The sequence below is a fragment of the Medicago truncatula genome, chromosome 5 (genome assembly GCF_003473485.1).
Source record: "Medicago truncatula cultivar Jemalong A17 chromosome 5, MtrunA17r5.0-ANR, whole genome shotgun sequence".
Lineage (NCBI taxonomy): Eukaryota > Viridiplantae > Streptophyta > Magnoliopsida > Fabales > Fabaceae > Medicago > Medicago truncatula.
The window spans coordinates 36,606,372-36,619,472 of record NC_053046.1 but is presented as its reverse complement, the minus strand read 5'-3'; the positions used below and the strand labels follow the sequence as shown (position 1 = coordinate 36,619,472).

The 13,101-nt window shown below is 31.3% G+C and overlaps 1 protein-coding gene and 1 long non-coding RNA gene across 2 annotated transcripts; both read right to left on the bottom strand.

Annotated features, from left to right (window-relative positions):
• Positions 1-9,536: 9,536 nt before the first annotated feature.
• LOC11406710 (probable LRR receptor-like serine/threonine-protein kinase At3g47570) lies at positions 9,537-10,725 on the bottom strand. Its single transcript, XM_039834750.1, has 3 exons — positions 10,665-10,725; positions 10,005-10,547; positions 9,537-9,892 (listed from the first exon to the last, which is right to left on the bottom strand). The coding sequence occupies exons 1-3, from the start codon at positions 10,723-10,725 to the stop codon at positions 9,537-9,539; spliced, it is 960 nt and encodes a 319-aa protein (XP_039690684.1).
• Positions 10,726-11,251: 526 nt separating this feature from the next.
• LOC112421913 (uncharacterized) lies at positions 11,252-12,884 on the bottom strand. The gene is made up of 3 exons (XR_003012304.2): positions 12,646-12,884; positions 12,387-12,444; positions 11,252-11,474 (listed from the first exon to the last, which is right to left on the bottom strand). It is a non-coding gene; the product is annotated as an uncharacterized lncRNA (long non-coding RNA).
• Between the last annotated feature and the right edge of the window lie 217 nt (positions 12,885-13,101).

Below are 13,101 nucleotides of genomic sequence, written 5' to 3'. Positions count from 1 at the left end.
TGTTTGCCATTCATGTATCATTCAGAATTTTAAATTTGGTACACTCAAAAGTTTGATTTTTTTTTTTGAAGGGGATGAATTCAATATGAATTCTTGTGTTTTTTGCAATTAAAAAATCTTGTTTAAGTTATGCTTTATTAAACAATTCTAATGTTTTTAGAAGAAATTTTTATAATATTATAAACAATCATGCAAAAACTCATTCAAAAATTTAAATGGTACATATGATTTGATTTAAAAGCAGATAGCAAAAGTATTGATAAAAAACTTTTGAGGAACTAAAGAGAAAAAAATATTTGAGGACAATAAAAAAGTTGAAATATTAATAAAGATAAAAACATATTTAATTTTATAAAGGAGAAAACTTAGGTACAATTCCTTAGATGCTTTTCGTATGGTTCTTAACTAAAAATACATATTTTTTTGATATAACAAACTTTGAGAAAATTATGGATTTGAGGAAATCATGATATTTTTAGTTAAGAACCATACGAAAAGCATCTAAGGAATTGTACCTAAGTTTTCTCCTTTTATAAAATCAGCATATCATTCTTTTTATTTATTTTTTTTTTATTTTTTTTAGACAAAGAGCATATCAATCTTGAATGCACGATTGTATACGCATAAAATACTGTAGTTTTTATTTTTATTTTTATTTTACCCTCCGGCTTAACAAAGAGCTTATGAATTTATGTAACCTCCTTCGATTCTCTCTGGATCCACTTTTTCAAAACATATATTTTAATTTTTTTTGTTTTTGTTTATAGAAACAAACATATATTTTAATTATAATTTAGTTATCTTTGACGGTGCATGAGTAACAAAATTGTTATATACTTATCTTACCAAAATAACACACATAACTAAGATTAATTTTTTTTTTGAAGAAATTTTTTTATTATTTTTTTTGTTACGTAACAAAATGTAACAAAATGAAACTGAATAAATAAAACAAACTTAACTTATCTTTTTTTGGTAACAAACTGTACACTATTATCTTTCATTTTTGTGGTTCGATTTTTTGATTTTTTTGTTAAATTAAAAATATTTAAAATTTCGATAAATGCTTATGTAATGTCAGATCCAAACACTTCAATTTATGTAAGTACTTTTTAGTGTACATATCCAAACATAAATAGCTTATCAAGTATAAGAGCTTATGATGTAAGCTTAAGCCCTAATGCCATAAGCATCTATATAAGCTGTTTATCCAAACGGGGCCTTAATATATTATAATATTGTTTTTTACATCTTGATTAATTTTATCAAAAAAAATCTTGATAATTGTGGTTTGATTCTTTGATTTTTTGTTAAATTAAAAATATTTAAAATTTCGATAATTGCTTATGTAATGTCACATCCAAACATTTCAATTTATGTAAGTACTTTTTAGTGTACATATCCAAACATAAATAACTTATGAAGTATAAGAGCTTATGATGTAAGCTCTAATGTTATAAGCCCTAATGTTATAAGCATCTATATAAACTGTTTATCCAAACGGAGCCATAGTCCTTTTTCTTTTTTTTTTAGAGAACATAAGTCCTCTATAGGCGAAAGCTAAAATTAATCTAGGTCGGCTTAGTTTTCTCAACTACATCTCTTTCGTTCAAACGATTAACACCGATGAAGGAATTTTATCCCTCCTCTGTGTGTTGTTTTACTCTCTCTTACCAACTTCAATTAAGGTGTTTCCACACAAATTAAGGAAATGGATAAAAAAATGTCATAATTTAATATTTATTCACTATTGGATGTTATTTATCTTCGTATATAAATACCTAATGAAGTATAACAGTTTTAGAGAAAAAAATTAGACATCATTCATTTATCAATAACTATCTTCAATCTTTAATATTTAATTTTTTTTGTGTACCAAAAAAAAAAAAATTAACTCTACTCACGCATTTGAAAATAAATAATATATCACGTTCGTATTATTTGATGTTAGGGATGTCAAAATATATATATATGTTGAGTATTGAATAAAAATATACTCCTGTCATTTACTTTTATTGTTTTTGAGGGGCACTTTCATTTATTTTTAATTGTCTTTTGAAAGTTACTTTTATAAAATTATTTATGTTTTTCATATAATATGCATGTTTAACTATTCATTACCATTTCTTAAAAAACGAACTGAGAGGTCATCCCAAGACCATGTGCAAGTCAAGTTATTTGCCAATATATTCCATTGTTGCCTTAGGTAGTGTTTGGCCCGACTTATTATGCATTGTGATAAAGACAATGGAAATAGTTATTCTCCTATTAAATAACATGCCATAAATATACAAACTTTCAAATTTAAACTCAAATAAAGAGGATTATGGAAAAACTAACCAATAATTATTTTACGTCGGGCAGTCAAATATGTTGGAGATGCCCAAGATCCAATCAATTATGTAACCAATTTTAGAATTAATAAATATTCATTATCTTGTTTACTGTTTAGTGAAATAGTTAATTTGATAATGTCCTTGATTAAAACTATAGACTTGTTATCATGATAGAGATTATGATAATGAGAAACAAGTCTTTTATTATTTTTTAATCTAAATTGTTCTTGATCGTATGATTGTTGTGAATAGGACATCAATAATCTGGATAGATCAATATATATGTGATAGTCTTTATTGGATAAAGATTAATAAGTCTCATTTATTAAATTACATATATAGATGATGCATATAGAGATGTGGTCATTGAACTGACTCAACTGAGAATTTCTAATGGTCGATATTACCTCAAATTGTCAATAGAAAAATTCTCAAGAAAGAATATAATAATTTTCTTTGACCTGAGATTGTCATAGTAATTAACATGTTATTTATTGTATTTTGATTCTGAACACCTAATACCTTAGGGTGCTAGTTGAAAGGATATTGGATACGATTAAATGCTTGTATAATTAATGACTAATCAAGATGGGATCCGTCAACTCTTGGTAATGAGTTTGAACTCTATGATAAAATCAAAACCCTGGCCAGGGAAACTAAATGAAAGAAGAAATGAGTTTCTTAAGTCATATATGCTAACTTATTAGAGTTTGACAATTGTACTATGCTCTAGAGTTAACAAGAGTTGTAACGACGGAAGAAAAATATTATGTCATTCTATTTGGTTCTTGAAAGTAAAATAATACTTCATACTACCTGGACGTTAAGGAGTGTTACTAGACGCCTACCTTAATTAATATATTGATTTGATTAATCTATTACCAGTTTAGTATTGAACCTACAGGGTCACACACAAACGAGTGTTCTAATTCTTACTAAAGAATTACTTTATTATTTGATGATTAAATTGAAGAATTTAATTAATCAAAATATAAATTTTTTAAGTGGAATATTATTGTATTTTTTTGCTAGTACAAAGAATACAAATAATATATAATTAAATTGAGCATGTTATTTATTTATTGAAAAATAAATAAATAAGAAATGTTGTTGTACGTTGCATTATCTTTACTAATTATATATATAATCTATATATAGGAATATAACAATGGTCAATGGTTGATCATTTAGAAAGAAAAGGAAATCGTACAACATTATATATATACAATTATATATAGTTATGTGGAATCATATTGGTCAATGATCACCTTAGTAGAAAAATTATTTTTCAAATAAATTAGCATTAACATGTGTTAATTGTTTTTATTGATTGACCATATGAAATAAATGGTCATTAAGATGAGTCAACACATTCTATTTGATAGTAGTGTGTGTGATCTATAAATAGACCTTAAGTGATTTGATCAAAACACACAACACAACAACAAGAATACAAAATAGAAATATGCTCTAGTTTTTTTTAGTTCCACTACTCAAAGGTTGAGGGTAAGAATTGGTCTCGGTGTGGATACACGTAGAGTCTTCATATCATTGAAGAATTTTCATGCTTCAAGAATTGATACAAAGGTACACTTTTAGTATCTAATTTATAAATTTTATAATTTATGCGCAAAATAGATCCAAACTTTATTCCGTTGCATGTGTTTTGAACACTATTTTTACTTCAAAATATTATCATCATCATCACAAAGAAGTTTCACGAGCATCAGGTATATGATTGGTAAGCTTTTCTTTTAAAGAAAGCAAAGCATGTTTATCAGTCACTGAACTCAAATTCAAAGCAAGAGCAACTGTTTGTTGACAACATTAGTACACCACAAATTGGAAATGAGTCCTAATTTTGCAGTTAGTAAATTAATATTACTGGAAACCAACTAGATAATCTAGTGTTTGTGTTGTCCAAAAAAAATATATAGTGTTTGTTTTACCGATGATATATTCATATAGAAAAAAGTCGATGTAATATTAATTGAATTGAAAATAAATATATAAATTACGATCTTTTCAGAAACCACGATCATTATTTTTTATACAAAATCAGCATTTCATTATTGAATAGACGATTTTGGACCACAAAATACTCCCTGCTTAATTTCTATTTTATCATCACATGAAGATATTCTTCATTCTAATAACTAGTACCACACAATTAGCCCAATCGGAAAGTTGGGGTGTCGTTTGGAACATAGCATATTGTTGGGTTGACTGACTTGGAAGTTTATTCTTAGTCTTCCTCCTTTTCGACTAAGGTGAGTTTTTCCAAATAGAAAGTTAGATGCTTTTTTGGTGTTGTTTTCTCCTTTGTTTTATTGTTGAAGAGTTTCTTTGACTTTGTTATTGCTTGATTTGAGTGCTTTTTGTATTCACAATTTGTATATGTTTGTATACTTGGATGTGATACTCCCTTCATCTCATTGATAAGTTATATTTTTTTAAGGGATACAATTATATATATTCACTATTGGATGTTATTAGTCATCATATTTTTTTGAGATATATTAATAAAACCACTAGTGATTCACCACATATAAGGCGTGCTGAAAGTGAACCACCAAAGTAATTACAGCGTCACTTTAGGTTCCTAAATACAATAGCACCAACAAAGCAAAAATAAAAAAATTACAAGGAAACACACATAAATAGAAGTGGGTTACGCCACCACTCATGGTAGCAAAAAGCAAATGAAGCAATATTTAATTTCAACCAAAGAAACGAATCCAACATGACTTTTTTGAGAAGGGCATAAGAATCGGAAGCCACATTTTTGAAGACGCGGTTGTTCCTTTCTTTTTAAATTGCCCACACACAAGCAAGCCAAATTACCCTAAAGAATGAATGAGAATGACACTTTTAGAGATAAAATTAGACATCTGTTCAGTTATCAAATACTACCTCTGTATTTATTTTTAAAGAAATCAAAATGAATAATATTAAAACCAGTTGAGTACTGTACTTGCAAAAAAAGTACGGTAAGGATTCTAGGGTTAAGAATCGTAGACTAGGGTTCTAATCTAGGGTTTTAGACTGAATAATAATGGATCCTTTTAGAATGACCCCAAGAGGGTTATTTATAGCCTGCTAATGGGCTTTTTCCTGCGTGACTTAAGCTCTAAGAAAGCAGGGTTTTTAGTCTTTTTAGCTCATTTAGGCGGTTTAGGGCGACTTCTAGAGGTTTCTAGAAGCCGAGGTAGACGGCGCCCTGAGGAGGACGCGCCTAGGCCTCCAAAGTCCCTTCTATAGGGCGCCTAAACCCTTCTGGAGGGCTTTTAAGCCCTTAGGAATATTATGACGGTCCAAGTACCTTCCCAGCACAAGGTGTGCTAGAAACAATAGCAAAAAATATAACAGTGTTCGACAGTAGCACAACAACAGTTAGCCAATACCTACACATGCAGTAGGTTTTAGGCACCATTTATGAAACGAATAATTAAAGACAACAAAATTAGCTTTAAACCACAAAAAGGAAAGGAGCTTTATACTCTCCAATATTTGATGGGGAGAATTTTGTTTTCCTCGGAAAAGCCTTCCATTTCTTTACTTCCAAATTACCTAAGAACTAGCAAATAAAATCACAGACAAGAACGAGCACTACGATTTTGCATAACCTGAAAGGGTTCTAAACTGAACACAACGATCCATAATGGTGGAAGGATTTGCTGAATAAACTCCTAGCCAATTTCTAACAAGTTGCCAAATCTGATCAAATAGAGGACAAGTCAAAAAAAGAAGATTTTATGTTTCTTGCAAACCACAACCAGTAACACAAAATTGAGCATCGTGATAAATAATCCATCTTCGGGATAAATTCCCCATAGTTGGCGATCTATTCCGAAAAAGTCGCCAAACAAACACCAAAACTTTCTAAAAGACATCTTTCCTCTCATAATTAAGAGATATGCGAACTTACAATCAGGTGGAGAGTTCCTATTCGTGAGGATGCGGTAAGCCCCTCCAACTGTATAATCAGCAGCTGGAACAAGAATCAAAGACCACCCATCTTCCTTACTAACCTGCATCCTCAGATATTTAATACAAAGAAAAGTTACATGTATTTAGTTTATATTTCAAACAAATAAGTTTAATTTTTTACTTTTTTTTTTAAGGTCAGATGGTGTTAGTTACTTACCAACATGCGGTTGGTATGAGAACTAAGAGGCGCAGGGTGGAGGGAGGGGAGTTGGTTTGAGGATAATGTCCGTCGGGTGGTTGGTAGAGGGACTAGCACTTATTTTTGGTTAGATAATTGGTTGGGGGGAACTCCCTTGCGAGTGCAATTTCCCCGCCTTTTTGAGTTGTCTGAAAACAAAGGGGCGGCAGTGAAGGAGATGGCTGAGAGAGGGTGGGATGTTTGTGGGGGTTCCTGGGTGTGGAGGAGGCGTCTTTTAGCGTGGGAAGAGGAGTCAGTGTCGGAGTGTTCGTCCTTGTTGTGTGATATTATTTTGCAGGTCTCTACTCCTGACAGATGGCGGTGGGTGCTTGATCCTATTGGCGGGTACTCTGTCAAAGGGACATATAAGTACCTTACGCTTCCTACTACACCTGTGGAGACCGGTCTTTATGATGCAGCTTGGTTAAAACAAGTTCCGTTAAAGGTTTCTGTGTTCGTTTGGCGTCTTCTCCGCAACAGGCTTCCGACTAAAGATAACCTTCTCCGCAGGAGAGCTATTCACCATGATGACATTTTTTGCGTGGGAGGGTGTGGCTGTCCAGAGACATCGCATCATCTCTTTTTCTGTTGTGATACTTTCGGCCGCCTGTGGCGTCATGTCTACCAGTGGCTCGGCTTTTTGTTCATACCTCCAGACACGGTTCGTGACAACTTCTATCAGTTTGGTAATTTAGCGGGAGTACCGCGTTCTGCTCACACAATTCTTCAGGTTATTTGGCATGCTTGTGTATGGCTCATTTGAAAGGAAAGAAATAGCAGGATTTTTAATCACTAAACCAAGGAAGTTGGTCTTTTGTTGGATAGTGTTAAGTTAACGTCTTTTTTATGGTTGAAAGCGAACAAGCTTACTTCCGCTTTCAGTTACACTGACTGGTGGCGGGACCCTCTTCTATATATGGGTGTTCGAGATTAGCTTTCCACACATCTGTTTCTTTTGTTGTGCTTTCCGTTGGCATTATACACTTATCTTTGTAACTTTATCGAGAGGTTCTCTCTGCACACCTTGTGCGAGATGAATCTCTCTTGGTGTTTAATATAATCTCATTTTGATTTCTTAAAAAAAAAAAAAAAAAAAAAAAGAACTAAGAGGCTTATACGCCTTAAATAAATGGTTAGAAGTTTGATTTATGTCTCTTGTATACAAAAAAATTTAATTGGACACTTTGATCAACTTTTTAATAAAGATTGGTCATACTTAAAAAAAATAAAATAAAGATTAATCATTGCAAAAGACTAATTAAATATTTAATTCTACCATTTTTGTGAGCTTAACTCAGTTGGTAGAACAATGCATAATATATGTAACGTACGGGGTTCAAATCCCGGCTACCACCAACAAAAATATTTAATCTACCCACGCATTTGGAAATAAATATCACGCCTATCGAATTTTTAACGATTTGATGTTCGGGGTACAAAAATACGATGAATTTTGAAGAAAAATAATCTACTTTAGTTTATTTTCAATCTTAGTTTTTTAGTTACTTTTATTTCTACTTTCCTTTATTTTCAATCTTAGTTTTAAAGTTACTTTTATAAAATTATTTATCTTTTTATATTTTTTAACTATTCATTATATTTTTTTTTGTGGTGGCCGGGGTTCGAACCCGGACCTTGCATATATTATGCATTGTCCATATTAACTGAGCTTATAAGCTCTTATAAGCTCACGAGGAAAACTATTCATTATATGATAACACTATTTTCTTGTCAAAAAAAAAAAAAAATGATAACACTATTTCTTTCTTTGAAATAAACAATTTTCAATAATTTTGACAAAACAATAATTAATACTATTTTTGTTAAAAAATAACTAATACTAAGACAAAATAAAAAGAAAGATTTATTTCTTAAAAAACAAACTAGACGCTTATCCCAAGACCATGGATAGGGTTGTGAATAGGCTAGACCAACTTACAGGGTCTACGTCTTACTTACGACATGTCAAATCAGATTTTGTTCTTAAATAGAGAAGATTTAGACTTTTTAGAAGCCTATTTAGCTAAATATAGAGCAAGTCACATGCCATGAAAAAGTCTCGTAGGCCTATCCGATCGACTTACCTAAGTAAATATGATATAAAGTACTTGTTAAAAAAAAAAAATTACTATAACTTATAATTGAAATTGATATAATAGATAGTCAAATTGTCTGAAACTTCATGTTAAATATGAAAAGGTAGTTTAATCCCATTGATTTATTAGTTCACTAGTCTACTCAAACTTAGATCATATTACTTATTTAAAGATGTTCAAATGAAATAGACTTTTAATAAGTCTAGCAGACAATATCAAACCTTTAAAAGGTCATACTCAGGTCTAAAAGAAATTAGTCTAGCAGGTCGTATGTCAGATGAGTAACAACATTAAGTGCTTACTAATGGTGAGAGAAAGTTTGATGGCCAAGTAAGATCCAGGAAGTTTTTTTTGAGGAAAAGATCCAGGACGTTAGTTAAAGTGATGTGAATATATATACCTATGAATCAATAGAAGACTTGAACATGACTCCATGAATAAAAAAATATACCTTCAATGTCAAACAATCAAGGAAAGTTATAGCAGAGGTGAGTGAGTAGTAGAACAAAATTAAGGCAAACATTATGAGTTATCGCAAACCCTACTTCGGTAAAAGCCACTGAAGTTAGATAGTGAGTTATCGCCATTGATTCAATTCACCTCTTCTACCCAAGTATAGCTATTATGTCAAGGTTTCGTTTTTGGTTAAGGCTGAATTTTGGAATCAGACAAACATGCAAGACATCAAATTAACTTTAGAAACTAAAACCAAAATTACTTGCATATTAACTAACAATATTTCCAAACAATACCATGCATTCAATACACTGACTACAAACACAAATTATTATACCAATACATAGAAATTATAATTCGAAGTAACGCAGCAACAACGACATCAACAACAACAACAAAACACAGTTCGTGGATACAAGACAAGTCAAGCTCTCTTGTATTAAACACAATTATTTTCTTATCGTACAGTAGTAATAGCTTCTAGCAAGGCAACTTCTTTTTTATTTCAAGCAACTTAACGATAACATCTTTTATCAACATTCGATGAGCAGGAAACTCGTCAGAGCATGCAACTCCGATTCTAGCAAACATCACCAAACAATTCCTAATCTTGTTTTCCACAATCCCTGTCTCATCTTCAGCAAATGGTAAAAGCAAATGTGAATCTACTATCTCAAGGATTCCTTCTGAAATTTTCATTTTGCAGAATTCATGTAGACTTAGACTCTCAGAAAAGTTGTTATTTGTTGGTCTCTTTGCAGTGAACATCTCTAGTAGAAGAATCCCAAAGCTGTAGATATCTCCCCGTGGTGATACTGGAACACCTTCTCCGTACTCTTTTCAAACAACAACAAACAACTATTTAGGAAAAATATATCAAATTTTAACACATAGATCATAAAACATTGAGGGTCATATCTGATATAAATAATAATAAATCAGCACTACCAATTTTCTTAAGGGTGCTAACTAAAAATGGATATAAGATAAGAGCTTTACCAGGAGGAATATATCCTATAGTTCCTTTAATTGTAGAAAAAATAACTTGATCTTTACTTGAATGCTCTGTGGTTCCAAGAATGAGCCTAGCCAAGCCAAAGTCTCCCAAGTGGGCTACAAAGTCATCGTCAAGAAGAACGTTGCTCGGCTTAAGATCACAGTGAACTACAGCTTGCTCTGTCTCATTGTGAAGATAATCAAGTGCATGAGCTACATCAAGAGCAATGTCTAACCTTTGTGTGAGGTTGAGATTATGATTTTCAGACCCTTCGTTATCATGCAAAAACTTTTCTAGATTCCCATTAGGCATTAACTCAAAAACAATAGCCTTGAACTCTTCACCATTATAATCAACACTTGAACAACACGTTAGGATTTTGACAAGATTACGGTGCCTCATCTTTCTTAAAGCATTGCATTCCGCCATGAAACTCTTTGTTGCTTCACGTGTTTCAAGATTCAACACCTTTACAACAATAGGTCTTTCAAACACTACTAGAAAAATTCAATACAGAGACGGGCTAAATCTGTCTCGAAAAAGCTAAAAATCCGTCTCTAACCACTTTGGTGACGGAATTAGAGACGGAAATAGATCCGTGGCTGTTTTACTCGTCTCTAAAGTAATTAGAGACGGATTTAGTGATTCCGTCTCTAATAGAGACAGAAACATTCTGTCACAACATTATTAATTCCGTCTCTAAAGTTGGATTATGAGAAACAAAATTCCGTCTCTGTGGCTTGGATTATTCCGTGACAATAGAGACAGATTATAAATTCCGTCTCTAATTTAATTATTTAAAAAAAAAAAAGACTGAATTTAGTATTTTATGCTATTCACTATTTGAAAAGACACAAATTTTGATCTACATATTAATGTTAGTTAACAGTCATGAGAAAAGTTCTCGAAAAAAAATACACGCAGTTTGCAACTAACCATTACCTAATAATAATATTAATACGATAATAAATCTAAAACTTTCCAAACTCCAAATTTGTGTTATTGTGTCCCCTCCTTCATTGTCATTATTATTATCTCAAGCTCTTGACATATGCTTCAGAATAACACCTAAGCTGAAAAGGTATAACTTCCACCAACCTGCAAAATTTAAAATATATGTTGGTCTCATACCACAATAATAGAGTTAATATCATACACTAAAAAGCATAAATTACAAAATTATATATAGTTATACCTAGAAGCATAAATTAGAAAGACAAAGGTACAAAATTATACTTAAACACTAAACCTATACTTGTAACCTCAATTCCTTCTATTTGTATGTTAGCTTTTTATCCTCCTTCAACAGTTATAACTTAAAAGATGGTTGAGGGGGACCATTCTTAAAATCTGTGGGTTGAATCAATCCTCCATATTCAAGAGGAATATTCTCTGGCCTTATAAATCTGAACAAAAAAAGCCTGCACCAATTAAGGTAGTTTAGAGGGAACAAATATATAGAGAAAAAATAAGGAAATTCAAAGAATTGAACAAAGACAACTAGCACACGTATGAATATGGTAAGGCTCTAGAAGTTAGGTTGCTGATGCATGCACCAACATCATCATTATGCATCCATTCACTTTAAAAATTTAAAATTGAACTAGAAAAATAAGACAGAAAAATATGATAATTGAACTAGAAAAATCTCATTCCCTTACTTGAAACATAAAATGTTCTTCCTTCAGTTTTCTCCTAATATTTGCAATCTCTTTCCTTAGCTATTCAATTATCAAAGAATGTGCTTCTTGATTTTTTATAAGTCTAAACCGTTAAAAAAAAAAAATTAATCCTTCAATACACATTGCCAACAGGCCACAGCTACCGGTTGATATAAGCTTGGTGTGTTATTAGAGGGAACATAGACAATAATGTTGAACTTCAATGGTCTGTACCTCTCTAGCCTATAAACACCAACATGACAAGACAATCTCCCTATTAAACAACATGCCTTATTTCTTCTAACTATGTTGATCCAACTAACCAAATTAACTAACTCTCTCATTAACAATAATTATTTAATGGTAATTCTAGTAGAGACTTAAGAGTAATGGTTTCCCCCTTGCATCATATTCACAAATGGTAAGTAAAGTGTGTCTAAACCACTGTACAAGAAAGGAAGCAAATATATGTAATTTTAACTGATATCTTTCTCAACTATAACATTAAATTTTCTTTGATAAAGACAATATTGGTTTGATGAAGTAAGATCCCCATCAGAGATTCAGTGTAAGTAGACACATAAAAAGTATCAAGCCTATTTAAAGTGGAAAAATAACTATGTTGATCTAAAATAGAGGAGCAAACCATTAAATTTATGAGTTTTAGCTTACCCCGTGAACCTTCATAAGGAGGCAGAGTGTGTCTCTATTTATTTTACCACTAATTGCCCTGAATGAAAAAATAAACCAAAACCAGAACATTTTCAGATTAAATTATGATAACATGTAAGATAGAAATGTGGTAAACAAAATATTAGAATCACAAAAATTTTACCCTCCCTAATATTATTTGGTAACCAAGTAAAAACCAAAAAATGAGGAGACTATGAGAAAAAGGTAGAACATATAACTACAGAGAAAGAAGAGTTACACAAATGAGAATCATAAAATATCACAGCCTTAGAAAAGACACATAGTGCAAAGCTATGTCTACTCCGTCGAACTTGTAGGGATGCGAAATAATGTCGTTAATATAGCCATTGCTGAAGCAATAGTCTGCAACATGTAAATATGAAATACCAATTTATAGTAAGTACTAGTACTAAGGAAAAAAACCATAGGAGTAACATAGTGATTTGTACAATGAATATTAATTTGAGTTAAACTTAGAAGTTATATGAAAAATGGGATTATATGAAAACAGTAGATTCCATAGAAAGAACTTAATCTTAGGATAGATATTACCTTAAAAAAATTTATCTCCTTGCTAGAACAAAGCCATGCCTTTTCTATCTCCTTGGGAGAATGAAGTCAATGCCAATTGCCAACAATTCCATTGAAACATAAAAAGAAATACCTACAAGATGTGAAAGAATCACAAATAAAA